This window comes from Colletotrichum aenigma, assembly GCF_013390185.1.
Source record: "Colletotrichum aenigma strain Cg56 chromosome Unknown KSG_Cg56_contig03, whole genome shotgun sequence".
Classification (NCBI taxonomy): Eukaryota; Fungi; Ascomycota; class Sordariomycetes; order Glomerellales; family Glomerellaceae; genus Colletotrichum; species Colletotrichum aenigma.
The window spans coordinates 5,178,858-5,197,922 of NW_023500909.1; the positions used below are offsets into that span (position 1 = coordinate 5,178,858).

The 19,065-nt window shown below is 55.7% G+C and overlaps 7 protein-coding genes across 7 annotated transcripts; 4 read left to right on the plus strand and 3 right to left on the minus strand.

Moving 5' to 3' along the window:
• Positions 1 to 136: 136 nt before the first annotated feature.
• CGCA056_v005352 (uncharacterized protein) lies at positions 137 to 2,050 on the plus strand (the record flags this gene model as incomplete). The annotated part of the gene is made up of 1 exon (XM_037320604.1): positions 137 to 2,050. One exon carries the CDS (start codon positions 137 to 139, stop codon positions 2,048 to 2,050), a length of 1,914 nt encoding a protein of 637 aa, XP_037181414.1.
• A 2,626-nt stretch (positions 2,051 to 4,676) lies between these two features.
• mcm6 (DNA replication licensing factor mcm6) lies at positions 4,677 to 7,625 on the minus strand (the record flags this gene model as incomplete). The annotated part of the gene is made up of 3 exons (XM_037320605.1): positions 4,677 to 4,808; positions 4,864 to 7,285; positions 7,351 to 7,625. 3 exons carry the CDS (start codon positions 7,623 to 7,625, stop codon positions 4,677 to 4,679), a joined length of 2,829 nt encoding a protein of 942 aa, XP_037181415.1.
• A 714-nt stretch (positions 7,626 to 8,339) lies between these two features.
• CGCA056_v005354 (Uncharacterized protein) lies at positions 8,340 to 8,926 on the minus strand (the record flags this gene model as incomplete). Its single annotated transcript, XM_037320606.1, has 3 exons — positions 8,340 to 8,381; positions 8,438 to 8,724; positions 8,785 to 8,926. 3 exons carry the CDS (start codon positions 8,924 to 8,926, stop codon positions 8,340 to 8,342), a joined length of 471 nt encoding a protein of 156 aa, XP_037181416.1.
• A 3,058-nt stretch (positions 8,927 to 11,984) lies between these two features.
• Positions 11,985 to 13,611, plus strand: ufaA1 (Tuberculostearic acid methyltransferase UfaA1; the record flags this gene model as incomplete). Its single annotated transcript, XM_037320607.1, has 4 exons — positions 11,985 to 12,395; positions 12,473 to 13,137; positions 13,193 to 13,448; positions 13,501 to 13,611. The coding sequence occupies 4 exons, from the start codon at positions 11,985 to 11,987 to the stop codon at positions 13,609 to 13,611; spliced, it is 1,443 nt and encodes a 480-aa protein (XP_037181417.1).
• A 147-nt stretch (positions 13,612 to 13,758) lies between these two features.
• On the minus strand, positions 13,759 to 14,757 carry REX4 (RNA exonuclease 4; the record flags this gene model as incomplete). The annotated part of the gene is made up of 1 exon (XM_037320608.1): positions 13,759 to 14,757. The coding sequence occupies one exon, from the start codon at positions 14,755 to 14,757 to the stop codon at positions 13,759 to 13,761; it is 999 nt and encodes a 332-aa protein (XP_037181418.1).
• Positions 14,758 to 15,136: 379 nt separating this feature from the next.
• On the plus strand, positions 15,137 to 16,706 carry esa-1 (Histone acetyltransferase esa-1; the record flags this gene model as incomplete). Its single annotated transcript, XM_037320609.1, has 2 exons — positions 15,137 to 15,222; positions 15,287 to 16,706. 2 exons carry the CDS (start codon positions 15,137 to 15,139, stop codon positions 16,704 to 16,706), a joined length of 1,506 nt encoding a protein of 501 aa, XP_037181419.1.
• Positions 16,707 to 17,298: 592 nt separating this feature from the next.
• On the plus strand, positions 17,299 to 18,825 carry CGCA056_v005358 (Uncharacterized protein; the record flags this gene model as incomplete). The annotated part of the gene is made up of 2 exons (XM_037320610.1): positions 17,299 to 17,841; positions 17,926 to 18,825. The coding sequence occupies 2 exons, from the start codon at positions 17,299 to 17,301 to the stop codon at positions 18,823 to 18,825; spliced, it is 1,443 nt and encodes a 480-aa protein (XP_037181420.1).
• Positions 18,826 to 19,065: the final 240 nt, after the last annotated feature.

Consider the following 19,065-nt stretch of genomic DNA (forward strand, 5'->3'; position numbering starts at 1 on the left):
ATGGAGTTTACACTCTCTCTATCACCTCTTCTATCAAAAAGTGCATGACCGTACGAAAGTGGTCATTTACAAGCACCGACCCATGGCACTATTGGCCGCATTCATACATTTCCCTCCCATCATAGCAACTGCTATCATGGCTCGCTTCGTTTTCCGCGAACACTGGGTTGGGGCCCACCTAACACCGCTTCGTGCGTGGGATAAGCAGGCCGCTTTGGCGATTCAATTTGCTGCAAAGCTCATCGAGAGCTTCATTATCGGATCTCTTACCACAATGGTCTTCACGTTTGTGCGCATGGAGGCAACTATGCCGCAAGGCATATCATTGGCAGCCTTTTTCGCCAGCCACGAATACAAGTCTCCAAGCTTCATATGGTCGAATGACATATTCGCTATGTTGCGAGGGCGATTCTCCTCCGTCTGGAAGAAAGGCTTCTTTATTGTCTTTTCGCTCACATGCTGTGCGTTGGCCGTACTAGTCGCTCCTGCAATCGCAACCATCTTGATGCCCATTCAAGACTGGTACAAATTAGGCGGTTCGTGGGCCTGGCTCAATGTCTCCATTCAAGAGATGTATCCCAGTATGATTACAGCCAACAATACCCTCCACGGAGAGATATGCCACGTCACCGGCGATCTACGCTGTCCATCAGCTGGTTGGGAATCGTTAGAGCAACTTGCGAGCTTTTTTCCGGGCCAGAGGAAACTTGAGGTGGAGAACCCTTTGTACACCCGACCTCTAGGACTATGGCCTCTACCTACGACGGAGTCTGTGCTGCTAGCCAGTCTATCCGTTCGCGAGCCTGTTGAAAACCCGGAGATGCAGTGGGAGGATTCCAGGATGATGCTGCCTCCCCGTGCCACGGGTGTAGGCCTCGTCAAAATAACGGCGCTCTGGGAAACGGCCATGACACGCATGGGACAAGAAAACAAGAGAAATTACAGAGGATCTGATTCCCGGTACACCACATACTCAGAGGTGGCATCGATCACGACACGGTGCTTGGCTAGGAACGATAATCGATCACTCCAATTTCCCGATGTCCGAAACCCCCAAACGCTATATAGCCCTATGATAATCGAAGATGTTGATACGGAGGATCTTCTGAAGAGCATGAACGGTTCTATTCCTGAACTGTTCTTCTTTGACATCAACCCGGAGGGAGACTTGGCAGCAAATGCCTCAATCGGGTCTGTTGTCTCCCTTCCACTCGAAGGGAAAGAGCCTGCGCTTTATGGTTGCATAACCAACGCCCAATGGACGGCCGCCCAAATTCATGTGTTTCAGTACTACCATGTCAAGACGCAAGAATGGTTCGAAAAGAGTGACTGGGGCTCCAACCGTATGATCACCATCCATACATCCTATGCGAACCTCAGCAATCCCATTGTGGAAAAGACAAATACAACTGTCTTCCAGAGGCTTGCCACCACTGCTGGGCTTGCCTCACTCGAGAACAGGGGGCCGGACTGGACGCCGTGTCACATTGAGACGTTGATCAACGGCATGCTCATCAACGCGATGGCGCGCACGGCACCCAATGCTCATCTCATCACAACGCTCAAAGATGAGAATGGTCCGTGGTGGCGTCACTTCTTTCCGCGGAGTCGCCTTTTCGAGCGCCAAGACGCCGCAATAGATGAGGCCGCCTTTGTCGTCGAAGAAGCCGATCAGTCACGTTTTGCCTCATTTTATTTCCGCGCGGAAATGCAAGGTTTTGCGTATTGCAACCAAGACAATACAGTAAGAAACATGGTGTTCGGGTTGTTCTTGTACTGTGGTATAGTTGGGCTTTTCGTGCTGTGGAGTGTAGGAAGGGGCATCACGAGCTCAAGTTGGGATTCAATTCCAGAGCTGTTGGCACTAGCCATGCGGAGTCCGCCTCCAGGAGACTTCACAATGCCGACGAGTGTCTTGGAAGATACCAAAGCACTTAGTCATAGGTACGGCATCATGGCCGAGAAGGAGGCGTTGTTTCTGCGACCGATATATGACCATGAAAGGATTCCGAGAGACAAGAAGGTAAAGCCGAACAGATTGTACCGGTGAGGGATTGTTCGGATAACACAACCAGTAAGAAAAACTTCAGAGTGACTAATGAAATGCCAATCTGATAGAGATAGAAAGACGAGACAATGCATTTCTTCTCATCGGTTGCAAGAAACGAAAAGTTTTACTTCAGATGGGAAAAGAAAGGCGCCTTGAAACATCGAAACAGAAATCTTTATGTACCAATGTTGCAGTTGATACACAAGGCAGATTCGGGTAAGGTTAGCTCAACGAACTGAAGCCATTCACATCCAGGTCCCAACCACCAAGTAGCGTCATTGAAACGAATTGACAATAGGGAACGAGTAACCTCTGAGCAAGATTCTATGGGCAAATTTGGGAGCACTTACATGTGCCGACTAATCACGGGCACCATGTATGTAGGTATCGTGCTGAAACAAGTCCGATACATGCATACGGTCAAAGCTCTATCGATAAGCGGATAACGTCGCGATCGCGCCGCACTGAGGATTCACCTGCCGCCTCGGCACGCCCCCTGTCGGATTCATTGGATAACCTCCTCTTAGACAAACGCCATAAAACACACTGCTATGCTGGCAATGGACAGCCCACCAAGCCAGAAAGCCCAACCGTCGTGATGCTGAGCGGCACGTGTCTCAGGCTGTCCCTAGTGGTCGCCGTCTTCCTCATCGCCGCGATATTCCTCGTCCCCCAGCTCCCCCACGTCGGCTACAGTCCTCCCACCCCGGTGAACAACCATGCGCCAACAGCGCCGGCCAAAGACGCCGCCAACAACGCGAACAAGGGCGGCAACGATGTTGCTGCCACGATCTCCTCGACCGCTGCCGCCGTGACGGCATCGTCTGCGCCCTCGAAACCCGCGACACCGGCATCCGACCCAGCCAAAGATGCGCAACCAACCTCCAAGACGCCGTCGAAGCTCGAAGCCGGCCAGACGCTCTCCCCCTTCCACCTGACCTCCCCCTCCGGCCGCTACTCCCTCCGCCTACTCGACAGCGGCGCCCTCTCCCTCACCGACACCAAGACCGAGGCCGAGCTCTTCACCTCCGACACCGAATACCACTGGCCCGTCTCGTGGCAGGTCGAGCTCACCCAGGAGGGCGTCCTCATGCTCTCCTGGTCCAACTCGACGGCCGCCCCCTACGGCGCCACCCCGTGGATCTCCAACCTCCTCCCCGACTGCGCCTCCGCCGACTCCAGCGACGGCGCCGCTGAAAAGCCCGTCCTCGAGCTGCTCGACAGCGGCAAGCTGCACATCCGCGCCGGCTCCAAGACCACCTGCACCCTCCACCGCGCCGCCGACGACATGGGCCGCGCCGCCATCGTCTACACCGGCTTCCTGCGCACCTACCTCCAGACCTGCAAGGCGCAGAACGACAAGCTCGTCAAGACCTGGACCGGCTCCGGCGGCGTCGACGTGCACGTCTTCACCTACGACACGGACGTCTACGACGCCGCCGGCGACAAGGACACCTCCGACGAGGGCACCATCGCCAAGAACCTCCGCGCCTGCTTCGGCGACGCCCTCAAGACCGTCGTCGTCAAGAAGCTCGACGACATCAAGGAGAAGGCCGTCGACCCGCCCGACGTCCTCGTCAAGGCCTGCGGCGCCGACAAGCTCAACCACCAGCTGAGCCAGTGGAAGGCGCTGTACCTCGCCGCGCAGCAGGTCCAGCGCTACATGGTCGAGAAGGGCGTGTCGTACGACTACATCTACAAGGGCCGCCTCGACCTGCAGTTCTGGGGCGACGGCTCCCCCGCGCTGTCGTCGCTGAAAGTGCCCGACAACGGCATCCTCGCCCCGCGCGTCGCGCTCGACTGGACGTGGTACTCAATGCTGCACGACGGCGAGCTGCGCGCCGGCGTCACCGACATCACGGCCTTCGGCCGCCCCAACGCCATGTTCACGTACCTGTCCCTCTACCGCGAGTTCGTCAACCTGCGCACCGTCGAGAAGGAGGGCGGCCGGTGGAAGGCGTTCAACACGCACTCGCGGGAGAAGACGTTCAGCGGGCAGGAGCCGTGTACGCCCGAGGGCATCCTGGCGTATTGGCTCAAGATCAACGGGATCGCCGTCAAGACGGAGTGGCGGTTCCAGATGGGCTTGTTGCGGAAGAACGGGGAGGTCATTTTTACCTGTCCCGAAGGCAGAGGGTGGCTGTGTCCTAACTTTATCCCGAACGTCAACCAGGATGGTACGTTCTCGTCGTAGGCGTGCATGATAGGAAAGAATGATGATGAAAATGGTTTTACAACAATACCCGGTGACATTGCAGGCGATGAGTGCCCACAGAATGATACGACGAGCAGCGTTTGCTTTTGCTATTATATTACGAGATCAGTGATGTTGAAGAATGCTGGAACCATTGCGGTTGAACAATAAAAACCCCATTGTGAATAATGAATTGCAGCACGACCACATGTCTTGCTACCTCGGCTCTCTGCTTTATATGCATATCCTCTTCAGTAACGCAGAATGTCCTCCAACGCCACAACTCCCAGGCGGTATCAACACATGCCCGGCCGTCCCAACTGCTCAAGGCTCAAAAAGGCCAAAATGCTGCAGACATTACTTTTCTCATGATGCATTCAACTATCCTCCATTTTACTTCAAAATTAACCAACGCCAGGGAGAGACATCCACTCAAATCTCCTCGACAGCAGCGTTGGGGTGGACGACGTAGACAATCTTCGCCGCAGCCGCAGACGCGCCTTCGCCGGCGTTGCCATCTTCGTCCATCAAGCCCTCGCCGCGGATGGCCATGAGGAAGTTGTTCTGTCGCCTGAATTAGCATCTTTTCAACGAATCGTATGACTGGACAACTGCCTACCTTCACCATCTTCTTGAGCACCATGTTGGCCAGGGTCTTCTCCTGGTGGTAATCCTCCTCGCCCTGGAGCTCGTCCTCCTTCTGCTCAAGGTACCATTCGACAAGCTGCTCGCCCTCAACACCCTCGCCACCTTCGTTCTCATCCTCGACGACATGCTGCAGGAACAGGTTAACCATGCTGACGTACTTCTCGTACGTGATGGTTTGCTTGGGTCGCGCGGGCGCGGCCTCGTCGACAGCCATGGCAGTGTCATCCTCAACGGGCTGGCCAGCGGCCTCAGATGCCGCGCGACGCAGGGTAGCGCTGTCCTCGGGCTCTTCATCATCAACCTCGACATCATCGTGCTCGACAGAAATGATACTCTGTCTGAGGAGGTTGAATGCCTCATTGACCATCGGGGGTGAGATTTCCTCGACACAGTTGGCCTTGGCGATGGCCTCGGACAGACGAATCATACTCTCGAGCTGACGAACGGTGATACGGTACGAGTTCTTGCCGATTCCGCCCTGCGCGTCGTCGGCGCGGAGCTCCTTGTACCTTTCGACGAGAACCTCCCTGGCCTCGGCGGTGAATTCCGGGCGGAACGTGCGAGCGAAACGGATGTATCTTTGGAGTTGCTCGGTGCTGAATTCGGGCTCAATGGCCTCGTCACGGAGCTGGTGAAGCCCGACAATGTGCTCGGCAAGGTGGCGGTCAACGGAGTCATTGCACTCATCGAGAACAACGAAGAACAAATCAAAACGAGACATGATGGGGGCGCTCATATTGATGTTGGCACGGAGAGTGGTCTTGCGGTTATAGCGACCGCCGACGGGGTTGGCAGCGGCGAGAATAGATGTGCGGGCGTTGAGGGTGGCTTGAATGCCGGCCTTGGCGATGGAGATAGTCTGCTGTTCCATAGCTTCGTGGATTGCAACCTGGTCGGCAATATCCATCTTGTCGAACTCGTCGATGGCGCAAATTCCGTTGTCTGCCAACATAAGAGCACCAGCCTCGATGGTGAAGTCACCTGTCTCCTCATCCTTGACGACAGCGGCCGTCAGACCAGCAGCGGAAGAAGCCTTACCACTCGTGTAGACGGCGCGGGGCGCGAAAGAACAGATGTACTTCAGGAACTGAGACTTGGAAGTAGACGGGTCACCAACAATGCAGATGTTGATGTCGCCTCTCAGTTCCATGCCTTCAGCAGTGGTCTTGTGAACACCGGACATGAGCTGGAGAAGCAGTCCCTTCTTGACAACTTCGTGGCCATAAACTGTGGGCGCCATGGATTGCACCAAGCGGGAGTAAATGTGATCGCTGTGCACCATGGTACGCAACTCGTTGATCTCGGACTCATTCATGGAAGCGAGAACAGCCGCCTGAGCAGCTTCCACCGACTCGGCAGTCTCTGCAGACTTCTCTGAGGTCAACGAGCTAATGACGTCCTGGACCTGGCCGCTGGCAGACTGACCCGCCGACGAGGTATCTGGGACGACCATGCACGCCAGGAAGGCCATGCGGTAGGAAAGGTCGCGCACACCAAGAGCCTTCAGACCCGTCACGCCAGAACCACCAACGTCGGCAGGCTTGTCATCTCTGATTGCGGTCGGCTTCAAACCCGGCAAGCCAAGCTGGCTGACGTCTGGCACGACGATGAGCGCACCCGTGAAGATGCACTTCTCACCTGCTTTGGCTCGGTCGACAATCTCACCACGCAGAATGACGTCCATCGTACGAGGCATGCTTCCTGTGGGGATCTCAGAGCTGTTCTCCTGAATGCGCACCTTCTGCCAGTCGACAAATGTGCTATGCCTAATGTCCAATCGCCATGCCTGGCGGTTCTGGCATGTTGAGTTGGGGCACTGCGTGGGCTCCGTGAATCTAAAGGTCTGCTCGACGTTTGGCACAACCGATCTGCACGCCTCGCACACAAAGGTTGCGAGCGACAACTCAGGACGGACCTCGGATGTTCGCGTGACCGTACCGGAGATGGAGAGAAGTTGACCGATATTCGTCGCTCTGAGACTGCGCACTCTCGAGATAAGGGGCATGTTGTAGAAAGCGATATTGAAAAGCTTGTCAGTCTGCTGGTTGGCCGTCTTGGATCCCATGTCCGACTGGCTAGCGGAGCCCATATTGCTGGCAGCGGAGGTGGCTTGGTTGCTCGACGAGGTTGGCTGTCTGTGCTCCTTGAAGTATTGCGGTTCGTACTTGGCGATCATGTTGTGGAGAGCAGCGGTGAGGAACGGGAGGAAGCGGTAATATCCACGGAGGACACCGTCGGCCAATTCTCCTTTGTTCCAGGACTCCAGGTGCTTCCAGTCAACGTAGAAGGTGGAGAGCTGGAGCGCGCGCATGCCGTGGATCTGGGCGACATAGTATTTGTCCGTGGTGACGGCGCTGGATGTTGGGGCAGAGGAGGTAAAGTCCTCAACAAACCTGTCAGGCATGTCGTCAGTTATGATCTTGGGAGAAGCATCAAAGCTGGCAGAAGTGGTACTCACTGCTCGATGAACTCCTCAAAGTGCTCCTGAACCAGTAGGCCGATCCTGTCTTCGACCTTGGGAACGTTTGAGGCGTCCTGTATCCTTGAGCCGCGCGGGACCTGGTCGTCAGCGAAGCCCTCGGCCTCATCGTCGCTGGGAGCGCCCATGCTCTCGGAAGGGGGCACTCGTGGCCTGCCGGCAGAGGAGCTGGGCATGAACTGGCGTCTAGGGGTACCCGCCGCGCGGGACGGGGCGTCCGACATCATAAAGCCGGCGTCGCTTGAAGCAGCCATTGTTATTGTCTTTGGTGTTGCGACTGCTCAAAATGTGGTCGTCTGTTCGGGTATGATGCAGCAGCGCTGGCGGTGGGGGTTTGAAGGCGGTGATGCGGGATGGTGATTTTTGGGGGAGGTGGGATTTTGGGTGGTGGGATGCGATGGATCCTTTTTCGCAGTTGGAGACGGCAGAATTGGCCAGGGGCTTAATTGATTTTGACGCGAGAGGGGCACAAGTCGCGTTGGGACGCGTTGCTGCTCAGGGGTGTCGCGACAGCGTAGATTGAGTACAGTGGCGCTAGTCTCCTTCGGGTTAATTGTTAGTGCATGCTGGTGAGCAGCACTTCGATGTCGGGTCTCTGCAGTTGATCGAGCACATCCGCCCAGTGCAATGTATTGTTGTTTTGCATCTCTTATCAATTGGAAAGAACAATAATGTTGATGATTTGTGAGATTTGTGGTATTTTGTCTGCCAGAATACGGGCCTTCCTTTCCAAACGCCTGAACAATGCAATTATGCGGCCATCATCTGCCTAAGCAATATAACTAACCAACGAACTCAATCTAGCCGCGGTACTCTTTTAGACGGCAGCACAGAATGCAGCAATTCTTTTTGGTGGTCAGCATCAAGAATGAGTGCCCCCGTGACTGCCCGACTGGCCTCTCTTGGTCACCTCCGTGGATGGGGCTTCTGGGCTGAATATTCCCCAGCAATTATGCGCCATCATCTCCCTATGCGCCGTTCTTGTTGTCTGGTGATGCGTATGAGTGTATCTGTATCATCAATATTAGTTAGACGAGATCCAAATCGGAACACAGTCACCACAAACCTGGTCCGCCACTGTGAGCCACTCCTCAATACTCCTGACGTATGGATCCGACGCAGCCTCGGCGCTGGCCTCGTGTCCCCAGATGACCATCTCGTCAAACTCGGCCTTGACGTCCATGGCACCCACTTCAACTAGCGGCTCCTCCTCTTCAACCTCCTCCTCGACTTCGGACTGCCTGTTCTCGATCTTGTCGCTCTTCTCCATCACCACTCCTCTGTACTGCTTGGGCAGCTTGACCGTCGTTCCGTGGAGCTTCCTTCCTCGAAAGTATGCTACGTTCTTTCCATCTGTGATGTAGAGTTAGGATGATGCCTTTGTTTTAGGAGGAGAACGGGAGATGTGCGAACCATCTGTCTTCGTGGGATTCCAAAAGGAGGAATCGACCTCGCCAATTGGGCCGTCGTGATGGATTCGGCAAGGCAGCAGGTTAGTCACTGCCTTGCTCTTGCTAGAGTCGCCGGACTGGATAGAGAGGATTGGTTGCGACATGGTGACTTCGTATCTGGTTAAACCCGCAGGGGATGAGTGTCGCAGACGTGCGATTCTTTGGACCGAGTATCACACGACGCGTCTTTTCCGAAAGAGACGCGATCCAAATTCAATTAAAGCCGATAAGGCGTCTCGATAAGCTTATCGGGATCGATAAGACAGGTCTTGGCTTCAGAAGAGAGGGTGTGGTGCACGGTGCACGAGCCCCCCTCCAAGACCTTTCCACCCGCTGTTTCAGTGGCTTCGGGCCAGGCCAGCCGCAAGGATTGTACTGTATGTACGCTGTATGTATCCGACCACATCATGACGGCACGACAGTCTTTCTGTCAACACTGCCCATGCGTGCACGCTTCGTTCACTGGTGCAGACGTTGTAAGGTGTGGCAGACGGGGAAGCTATAGGCACACTTTGAGTCAGGCTGCGCGCTCTGGCTGGGCTGAAGAGGCTGGGTGATGTTACAAGGCGCGCTGCTGCTGAGAGACATGCATTGTGCTAGTTGAGTCCTGATTGTCCAATCCACGATCAACACCCAGCCTCCTTCGAGACCCGAATGCCTCGTCTTGCATCTCTACCCGTTACCACAGGGATCGTTTCCCATGGCCCAGGGAACAAGGCACATAAGCCTTATTAAGACGGTCGGTCCCACGGGCGGGTTAGGTGTCTTGAGACAAGTACGTGGTCAATTTGGTTACATACCCAAGTTGCTGCAAGACCGGATGTTGAAACACCCAGAAGTTCCGCCCCAGGCCCCCCAGCCACGTTGACACTTTTCTCGTAATGATTCCATCCTTTTTCTTTATTCCTTACAAAAATCCAATCTTCTCAGACGTACAACTCAATGCCCATCTGACCTCTGACTTTTTTCCCTCGTCGGAGTACGAAGTTCGGAGTCGAGTCCTGCACGAAATCTCAGCCATGCAATTGGCGGCGGCGGTGGAGACGATCAAAGTCTTGATGTCATTGACATGAGAACAACCCCTGCCGAATTTCCAGAAGCACACAAAATGCTCCGCAGACCCTGTGCTTCCCCTCCTCGGCGTGTACCATCTACGGGGACCAGCCCCCAATCGGGTTCGACGCCTCGTCTAATTCGTTGTAGCTCGCCTCTCTCTCACAAGGCGACGACTCGACAGCTCCCGCAGAGCCGGTCATCGAGCGTTTCTCTGCTGGATCGGAGCTCGCACCGACGGACGGACTTTTGTTCAAAGATGGGAAACCGGTGTCAAGGGAAAATCGTTGACGGCTCGACTGGCATTTCACTCCAAAGCACCCTACCCAGCCCGTCGGCAAGCGGACTAACCCAAGGGGAATGTACGACTAATCCACCAGCCAGCCGTCCTCGCCGTAGAAACGAATGCTGCCGCATCGCAGGCCCTGCAGGGATCTGCCAAGTGCTGCCACTGCATCAATGCAGGTATCCTCACTTGCTCCAGCAGAGAAACCCCCATTGCGTCTCTTTGCTCGTGAAAGCGCATTGTCCCAGTCCCTGAAAATGCGTGCGCCCATGTAGAGACGAAGGAAAACGCGCAATCGAGGTCAGCGCGCTTGATGCAAAATAAGCATCTTCATCCGATGGCCGATGGACTCCTGAATCGTCAAGCCTGCCCTAGGCTAGGCTCCGTTTTGTTTCGTCCGCCTGCCCCTCTGCCAGCCGGGGACAGGCAGCGTTCGACGGCTTCTCGAAACCTGCAGCTCGTGCTTCCATCACTGACACTAGCAGCAGTTCGATGGCTGAACGTGGCTCCGGCCGGACGCTCCGGGGCGGCGCACTGGCCGGTCTAGTGTCCATGGTGGTGGTGGTGGTGGTGGTGGTCCAGGACTTCGTTCCGTGGGATGGATGTAGGTACTTTGGCAAATGTAATGGTTCTTGACACGAGCAGCGAATGAGCTTGCTCAAGGCCAAAGGTAAACTCCGATGAAGGCGCACATGCGTTCGTTGCCATGCGCTCGGCTCGCCATGTCTCCGTTGGTACCAATCGACATCATGCCGTCTTAGCCCTGCCCTAAGAAGAAATGTTGAGAGTTTGAAGCTGCTGCTACTCTGCGAATTCACCCTTCTTCTCTGTTGCGGTTCTAAATGACACGCAGCGAACACTCTTGAGGAATCACCCAATCCACACCAGACGATCGGTGCCTTATTGCATCTGGATACATGTGTCTGAAGAATCTGTACAAGGATACATCTCAGGTTCAAGCCAATGCCGTGATCGTCACCCATAACGTCCATCGACGTCCTCAATGAAACAAGCGATGGCCAAGGCCTCTGCCCCTCCCGAGAGATTCCCGTCTGAGCTACCCCTGCCGCACCCACCATCCCACTCATCCTCATCCCAGTCGGGACCCTCTCCCGCCCACATTTTTGGCCCTCGGGCTTGCGACGGTACCGATGGGCGAGACAAGAAGCACGCGCTCGTTGCATCCGTGACGAGAGAGAAAGGTCAACAAGAGCATTTGCCGGTGGCCCTTTTTTCTTCTGTTCTCTTCTATGTAGCTAGAGGGAACACCTATGCGCCGCGGGGCTGGCTCCTCTAACCACCCCTCCCAGCCGTTGTCGCCCTCCAAAAGAAATGCTGTGTGGTGACATAGTGTAGCAATAAAACGATCGTCCCGCCCTGCCTCGTGGTCTCAGACGTGAACACCACAACGTTCCGACATTGCCTTTGCTGCTGCTGCTACTTCTGCTACTGCTCCTGCTGCTGCTACTACCGTCCTGATAATAGCTAAACCTACCCGCATTTCTCAACCCTCCCTCCCCCATCCAATCCCAAGTCCAGCCCCCCTCCATCACCGAGGAACCAAAACAAAGCAGATGCAAGATCCCAGAGTTGTACCTTGAGAGCTTGCTTTAGGTTCCCTCGGCGTCCCGCCCAATCCAATTGACGGTAATTCGGTTCGTCCCCAATTCGTACCACCGCCTTTTTGCGCTTTCCCGTCTTATACGTCAATCGGCCTTTTTTCTGTTTCCCCCGCGCTCCCTCAAGAAAGCTGGGGAGAGAGAGAGAGAGACATATAGAAACCAACTGAGTTTTTTTTTGCCTTTCCTCGAACGGAACCGATTATGCCCAAGCTGCCCTCTCTCGTCCCGGCGGCCGTAGCCCAGCCGCTGTCCCGCGGGACGGAGCTGGTGAGAGGTGCGGTCGGGAGCCTGACCTGGGGCCCGGCGCTGTCCGTAGCCAAGCCCGCCATCTTTTCCGTGTTCTCGAAGATTGAGCGCGGCACGCTGCTGCTGGTCGACGAGCCCGCCGAGTCGAGGCACGTCTTCGGCCAGAAGCTCGGCGCAAAGTACAACGAGAACCTCACCAACGGTGACCACCATGTCCCGCGCCGCGCCGACGCCGTGCCCCGCGTCGAGCTGGTCGTGAAGAGTGATGCCTTCTGGATGCGCCTTTTCTTGTTCGCCGACATGGGCTTCGCGGAGGCGTACATGCTTGGGGAGATCGAGTGTAAAGACTTGACCGCCTTCTTCCAGGTCAGTAAAATGTTATCCTTGCGCGGCATTTCATTCAATTGCCTGTCACAGTGAGCTAATGTTGAGTTGCGCAACAGCTGTTCATTGTCAATCGCGAAGAAATGGGCAACGGGACGACGTGGATCTCAAGCTTCTCCGCCGCGATCTCAAGCTTGGCCCGCACCACGAACACCCTCTCGAACGCGCTTCTCAACATCTCGGCGCATTACGACATCAGTAACGAAATGTTCGCCGCCTTCCTCTCGCCAGACATGACGTACTCATGCCCCATCTGGCAACCGCAAACCGATCCGAACGCGCCGGAAGAAAGCCTGGAGGCTGCGCAAATGACCAAGCTGCACCGCTTCATCGACGGCGCGCGCATAAAGGCTTCGGACCATGTGTTGGAGATCGGCACCGGTTGGGGCTCGTTCGCGATCGAGGCGGTGAAGACGACGGGGTGCCGCGTCACCAGTCTGACGCTGTCCAAGGAACAACAGGCCCTCGCGGAGGAGCGCATCGCGGCGGCGGGCTTGAGCGACCGGATCGAGGTGAGGCTGATGGACTACCGGGCGCTGGAGGTGCCAGAAAAGCCGTTTGACAAGATCGTGTCGATTGAGATGCTGGAAGCCGTTGGGCAGGAGTTCCTGGCGACGTATTTCGCGTGCATGGACAAGCTGCTGAAGAAGGATGTCGGCATCGCGGTCTTCCAGTGCATCACCATGCCAGAGGGTCGCCATGAGGCGTACTCCAAGGGAGAAGAGTGAGTGAACGGCAAGAGCAGGGCTTACACAGAGCGCGGCGCTGACGAGCAACAGTTTCATCAACCATTACATCTTCCCCGGCGGGTACCTGCCGTCCATCACCCAGCTGCTGAACCACATTACGAACGAGTCAAGGGGAACGCTCATCGTCGAGAAGGTCGAAAACATTGGTGGGCACTACTCAAAAACGCTGCGCCTGTGGAAGGAGGCGTTCCTGCAAAACTTTGACGAGAAGATCCGGCCAGCTCTGAAGCTGGAACACGAGAACATGACCGAGGAAGAGATTGATGTATTCAGGAGGAAGTGGGAGGTAAGAGGATGCACCATCTGGCAGTTCCTGGTCTATGCTAATGAGTTCTCAGTATTACTTCACATACTGCGAAGCCGGATTCCTGACGAAAACGCTCGGCGATGTTATAATAACGGTTGGCCGCGAGGGCGCCTTGGAGTTGATGGAGGGTATTCCTCTGTAAAGGGATTATTCTGAATTGAAGAGGCGGAATGCATGGCGTTGCGGCGATTGTGGTGAGCCCCCGAAGGCTCAGGCGGTGGTAATGATGAAGGACATTCGGGGTCACGACTCCGACGCAGCAGAGACCGTAGGCGATTAGACTTGAAGCTCATTTCTTCTTTTTAGTCTTTTTTGAGTTTGGTTTCGGTTTTGAAGATGCGCCCCCAGAGCCGGGAAAGCGATTTGCGTGATCGACGTCAAAGGCTTGTTTGTGTTTGCGGAAGAGCAGCATCGTTACCCTCGCGTCTTCAATACTCGAGTGGGCGCCGGTCTGTATGGTGACTTTCAGAATCTCCTCTGCTAATTTCCTCAGCGCTGGCTTCCTGCTGTTGGCGAACTTTTTGAAGCCTGGGTGGTTGGAGGTGTCGCGGATATCCTTAATTGAATGGCTGAGCTTGAGAGCGTCCAGGTCGTGCTTCACATCATGGCCGACCAGTATCCTGTCCTTGAGTAGTGCGGCAACCTGTGTCTGCACCTCATTGAAAATTCGCGCGAATCTCATGTGCTTCGGCAGGATACCGCTCACAGCGCTCCGCCAGTCGGTGACCTTTTCTTGCGGCTTCACATATGAGTCGTAAACCTGGCGGCCGTGAAAGTCGACCATGCTCACCCGAGCCAGCACAGACTCGTACCCTCCTTGCCCGACGCCGACCATTTCGCAGTCCATGGCGATGTACTTCCCAACGTCAAGTCCTTCTGTGAGACCAGCGTTGACCTTGTCTTTGTCTGATGCAAGCATCGAGTTATTCTTCAGCCCCAGACCGTACGCCTCGGCCAGCGCTTCTGAAGAGACGTCATTGTCTGCAGCCCAGAGTGCAAGGGAAGGTGTGGTCCTGAGTTTGGGGTCCAGGTCGACTTCAACCTTGGAACTCTGTGCAACACCCATCCGGTCGCCCTTCGGTTTGGTGGGTTTCTGGAAACTCTTCTGGCTGGGTTTTTGAACGGCTTTCGGGGCGGGCTTGTTCTCAGACTTGAGCTTCTGTTTTTTGGTTGGCTGCTGGGTTGAAGAGTCCGCCTTTCTCTTCACTGCCCCGGTAGTGGAAGAAGGAGGCGCGGCCTTGAGTTGAGCCTGAAGCTTCTTCCAATTTGATGACAGCTCAGGAGCCATGATATCGAGTAGGACGTAGACGTCTTCGATGTGAAAGCTCACACCGAGCCCTGCAAGACCAAAAATTGCCCTTGAGACGTTGAATTTGATTGCTGAGAAAGAGTCCGGGATCGAGTGCCAACATCGGGTTGCTCGTTCGAGAATTGGCGAAAAATGAGAAGATGCAATTAACGGAGCGCGGAACAGCAGTATGGGGCAGCGGGTCCCATTTACATGGCAGGGGTTCGCGGCAGTTTCTTCACCGCCTTTGATTTAATCGCGTTTTCTGCCACACCACCTTCCTTTTCCCGCTTCCACCATCATCTTTTGCGACAGAACGCAGGAAGCTCAGTTTGCGACGAAAATCATCAAACAACAGCCACAACCTAGAGCATTCATCATGGCGGCACACGGCTCCAACGGCGAAGCCACCGTCGGCTCTGGAGAGCCCAGACAAAAGGGCAGGGCCACGCCAGAGACAATCAGGTACGTCATTTCTTCACCCCACCAGATTCCCCATCGACCACTCCGACTGACCCATGCACCATAGGATAGGATGCATTGCTATGGTAAACAAGGAGGGCGTCCCTCGCAGAGCCGAAATCCTTAGTATAAAAGAAACGAAGAGCGGACGTCAATTCTACTGCAACTTCGACAACTTCAACAAGCGTCTCGACGAGTGGGTGCCGACCTCCCGCATCGACTTTGACCAAGATGTAGAGTGGCCGAACCCGGACAAGGACAAGCCTAAGGATGCAAAGACTAAGAAGGGCACGGCGACTTCTAAGAAAGCGCAACCCGCCAAAAAGTCTCAGAAGAGACCCGCAAAGAGGGAACAATCTGCGCCCTCCGAGGCCACAACACCGCACCCATGGACCGAGTTCGTCGAGTCGCAAAGCCAGAAGATGACTCCCACAGCCGAAGAAAGCCAGGCACAAACCCCCGCGACGGGTGAGGCGACCGCGACACCAGCGGCTGTCGGTGACGAGATGGACATCGATGGAGACGACGGAGATCAGAAGGAGGACCTTGGCGGCTTCAGCCGCGAAAAAGAGATTGAGAAGCTTAGGACGCATGGCTCCATGACGCAGAACCCTGCTGAGATTTCGCGAATCCGAAATATCTCTAAAGTGCAATTTGGCAGGAATGACCTGTTCCCGTGGTACTTCTCACCGTACCCAGAGGTCTTTAACCAGGAGGACGTTATATACATTTGCGAGTTCTGCCTCGGGTACTATGGCGACGAAAAGGCATTTTCGAGACACCGGCGCAAGTGTACCTTGCAGCACCCTCCTGGAAACGAAATCTACCGGGATGACTCTGTTTCGTTCTTCGAGATTGACGGCAGGCGGCAGCGAACATACTGCCGCAACCTGTGTCTACTATCCAAGATGTTTCTGGATCACAAGACACTCTACTACGACGTAGACCCCTTCTTATTCTATGTCATGGCGAGTCGGGACGACAAAGGCTGCCATATTATCGGATACTTCTCAAAAGAAAAAGAGAGCGCAGACGGTTACAACGTCGCTTGTATTCTGACGTTGCCGCAGTACCAGCGGAAAGGCTACGGTCGCTTGCTCATTCAGTTCTCATACGAGTTATCCAAGATCGAGGGCAAGCTCGGCTCGCCAGAAAAGCCGCTCTCTGACTTGGGTTTGTTGAGTTATCGACAATACTGGGGTGAGAATATTCTTGATCTGCTGGTGGGATACAACGAGCGGGAGGAGAAGGCGACGATTGAAGCCATCTCGTCGCAGCTGGCCGTCATCCCCCAGGATGTGGAACACACTCTCCAAGCGCTTAAGATGCAGGTTTACCATAAGGGAGAGCACAAGATCGTGATTCCTGAGAAGCTCATCCAGCAGCGCGAGAGGCAGAAGGTGAAGCAGAAGCGTCTCATTGATCCTAGCAGGATTCAATGGAAGCCTCCGGTGTTCACTGCTTCTACAAGAACGTGGGGATGGTAAGACAGAGAGGTTTTCAAGGCTAGACACAACTGTAGTATACTGTATTTCAGCAAACATGATACCCCCTGTTCTTTGCTCATCACTCTTGATCATCTTACGGACTGAAGCGTGTCATGTTGGAATACCTGAGAGCTGGCGTGGTCTCATGGATACCGTGCCACGCTTTGCAAAATATTATGGGGCGAGGACCGCCCATTCCTGCGCTCAAAAAGGCATGTTAGCCGTTGGGGTGTTATCTCACCTCCGCAGTCGGAGCGTACCGCTTTGAACTTCACTTTGACACCAAACTACTATGACATAAATAATCGCCTTCTCCTCCAAGCACCAAGTCAATTCTCTCCCGCACTACTCACAGAGACCTCGGGCAAAAGAGGTAATGAAGCGCAGCCTGTTCAAAGTCCCGAAACATCTTGTCCAGATACCTCACCACCGGCCCCTCACCCACATCGCCCGCCCCTCAGTGTCCCGCGCCGAAACCCACATCAGTACCCGCCCCGCGGCCTATCCCGATCTTATCCGCGTCTCATCACATAGTCACCCTCTCACTCACCAGTATTCATCAACGTCTCGATTTCAAGGACGAGAAACCACAATGAACGCCCCTCTCAAAAAGAAACCCATAAACCTCCTTCGGGGCTGGCCCTCGCCCTCCCTCCTGCCCGCAGCAGCCCTCTCCGCCGCCGCCGTCAAGACCCTCGCCGACCCGGCCGTCTACGTCCCCGGTCTCCAGTACGGACCGGACCCGGGCTACCAACCGCTCCGCGACGCCCTCGCTGAATGGCTTTCGGCGTTCTATCCGATCGCGGGTGAAACGCCCGAGGAGACCCAGGACCTCCTTTCCGCGGCGGAGGCGAGTAACGACACTGCTGCCCTCCCGCACCACCCTCCCGACGTCAGCCGCATCTGCATCACGGGCGGCGCAAGCCAGAACCTCGCGTGCATATTGCAGTCCTTCACGGACCCGCTGTACACGCAGAACGTGTGGATGGTCGCGCCGTGCTACTTCCTTGCGTGTCCCATCTTCGCGGATGCGGGCTTCGACGGGCGGCTGAAGGCCGTGCCGGAGGGTAATGAGGGCATTGATCTGGAGTACCTGAGAAAGGGGCTCGAAGCCGCTGGGAAGGGAAACGATGATGTGAGTATTCGTTGTTCCCCATTCACATGTCATTCATTATACATGAGAAGTAAAGTGAGCTCAAGCTAACACACACATCTCCAGCACTTCAAACAAGCCAAAAAGCGAAAGCTCTACCGCCACGTAATCTACCTCGTCCCAACCTGCTCCAACCCGACAGGCAAGACAATGTCCCTGCGCCGGCGGTACGACCTCGTCCGCCTCGCCCGCCAACACGACGCCCTCCTCATCGCCGACGACGTCTACGACTTCCTCCAATGGCCCACGACACACGCCCCCACGGACGGCGACGCATCCTACCCGCCGTCGATGCGCCTCCCGCGCCTCGTCGACATCGACCGCGCCCTCGGCGTGCCGCCCTCCGCATTCGGCAACGCCGTCTCCAACGGCTCCTTCTCCAAGATCGTCGGCCCGGGCGTGCGCACCGGCTGGGCCGAGGGCAGCCCCGCGTTCGCGTACGGCCTGTCGCAGACGGGGTCGACCTGTAGCGGCGGCGCGCCGAGCCAGCTCGCGGCGATGCTCGTCGCGGAGCTGCTGGCCAGTGGGCAGGTGCAGCGGCACCTCGACGAGAAGACGCGGCCGGCGCTGGCAAGGCGGCACCGCGCGATGATGGAGGCTATCGCGGAGCACGTGCAGAAGCCGCTGGGCGGGACGGTGGCGGTGCGGGAGAGCTCGTTGGAGGGGGCTGGGGTGTATGGCGGGTACTTTGTGTGGTTCACGTTGCCGGAGGGGATGTCGAGCCGGGAGGCGGCGGTGAGGGCTAAGGAGACGGAGGAGTTGGTTATCGGGCACGGGGCGCAGTTTGAGGTGCACGGGGACGAGGAGGCGGCGAGGTTTGGGAGGGAGATTAGGCTTTGTTTCTCGTGGGAGCCTGAGGAGGATGTTGTGGAGGGTGTTGTACGGCTTGGTAGAGTGTTGAAGGCTATGAAGGATGGGGTTGAGTGGAAGTCATCCAGTGCCTTGGATGTTGACAATGTTAAATAGGAGACCTGACCAAAGAGGAGGTAAAAGTAATATTCTGATTTACGATGGCGACCCAATGAAGGTCTGAGTAGGTACGTCACGAGCAGCGAGCCAGCTTAATGCAAAATTCGATTTAGGTCATGAGAGGCCCTCTGGGTATAAAAATGCAGGTGAAGCGAATCCAGTCGCCATGCCCAATGCTCCTCCGCCAATCATCTTACAGCGAACCTCTATTTACGTGTGGTTTACAGGATTGTCCGT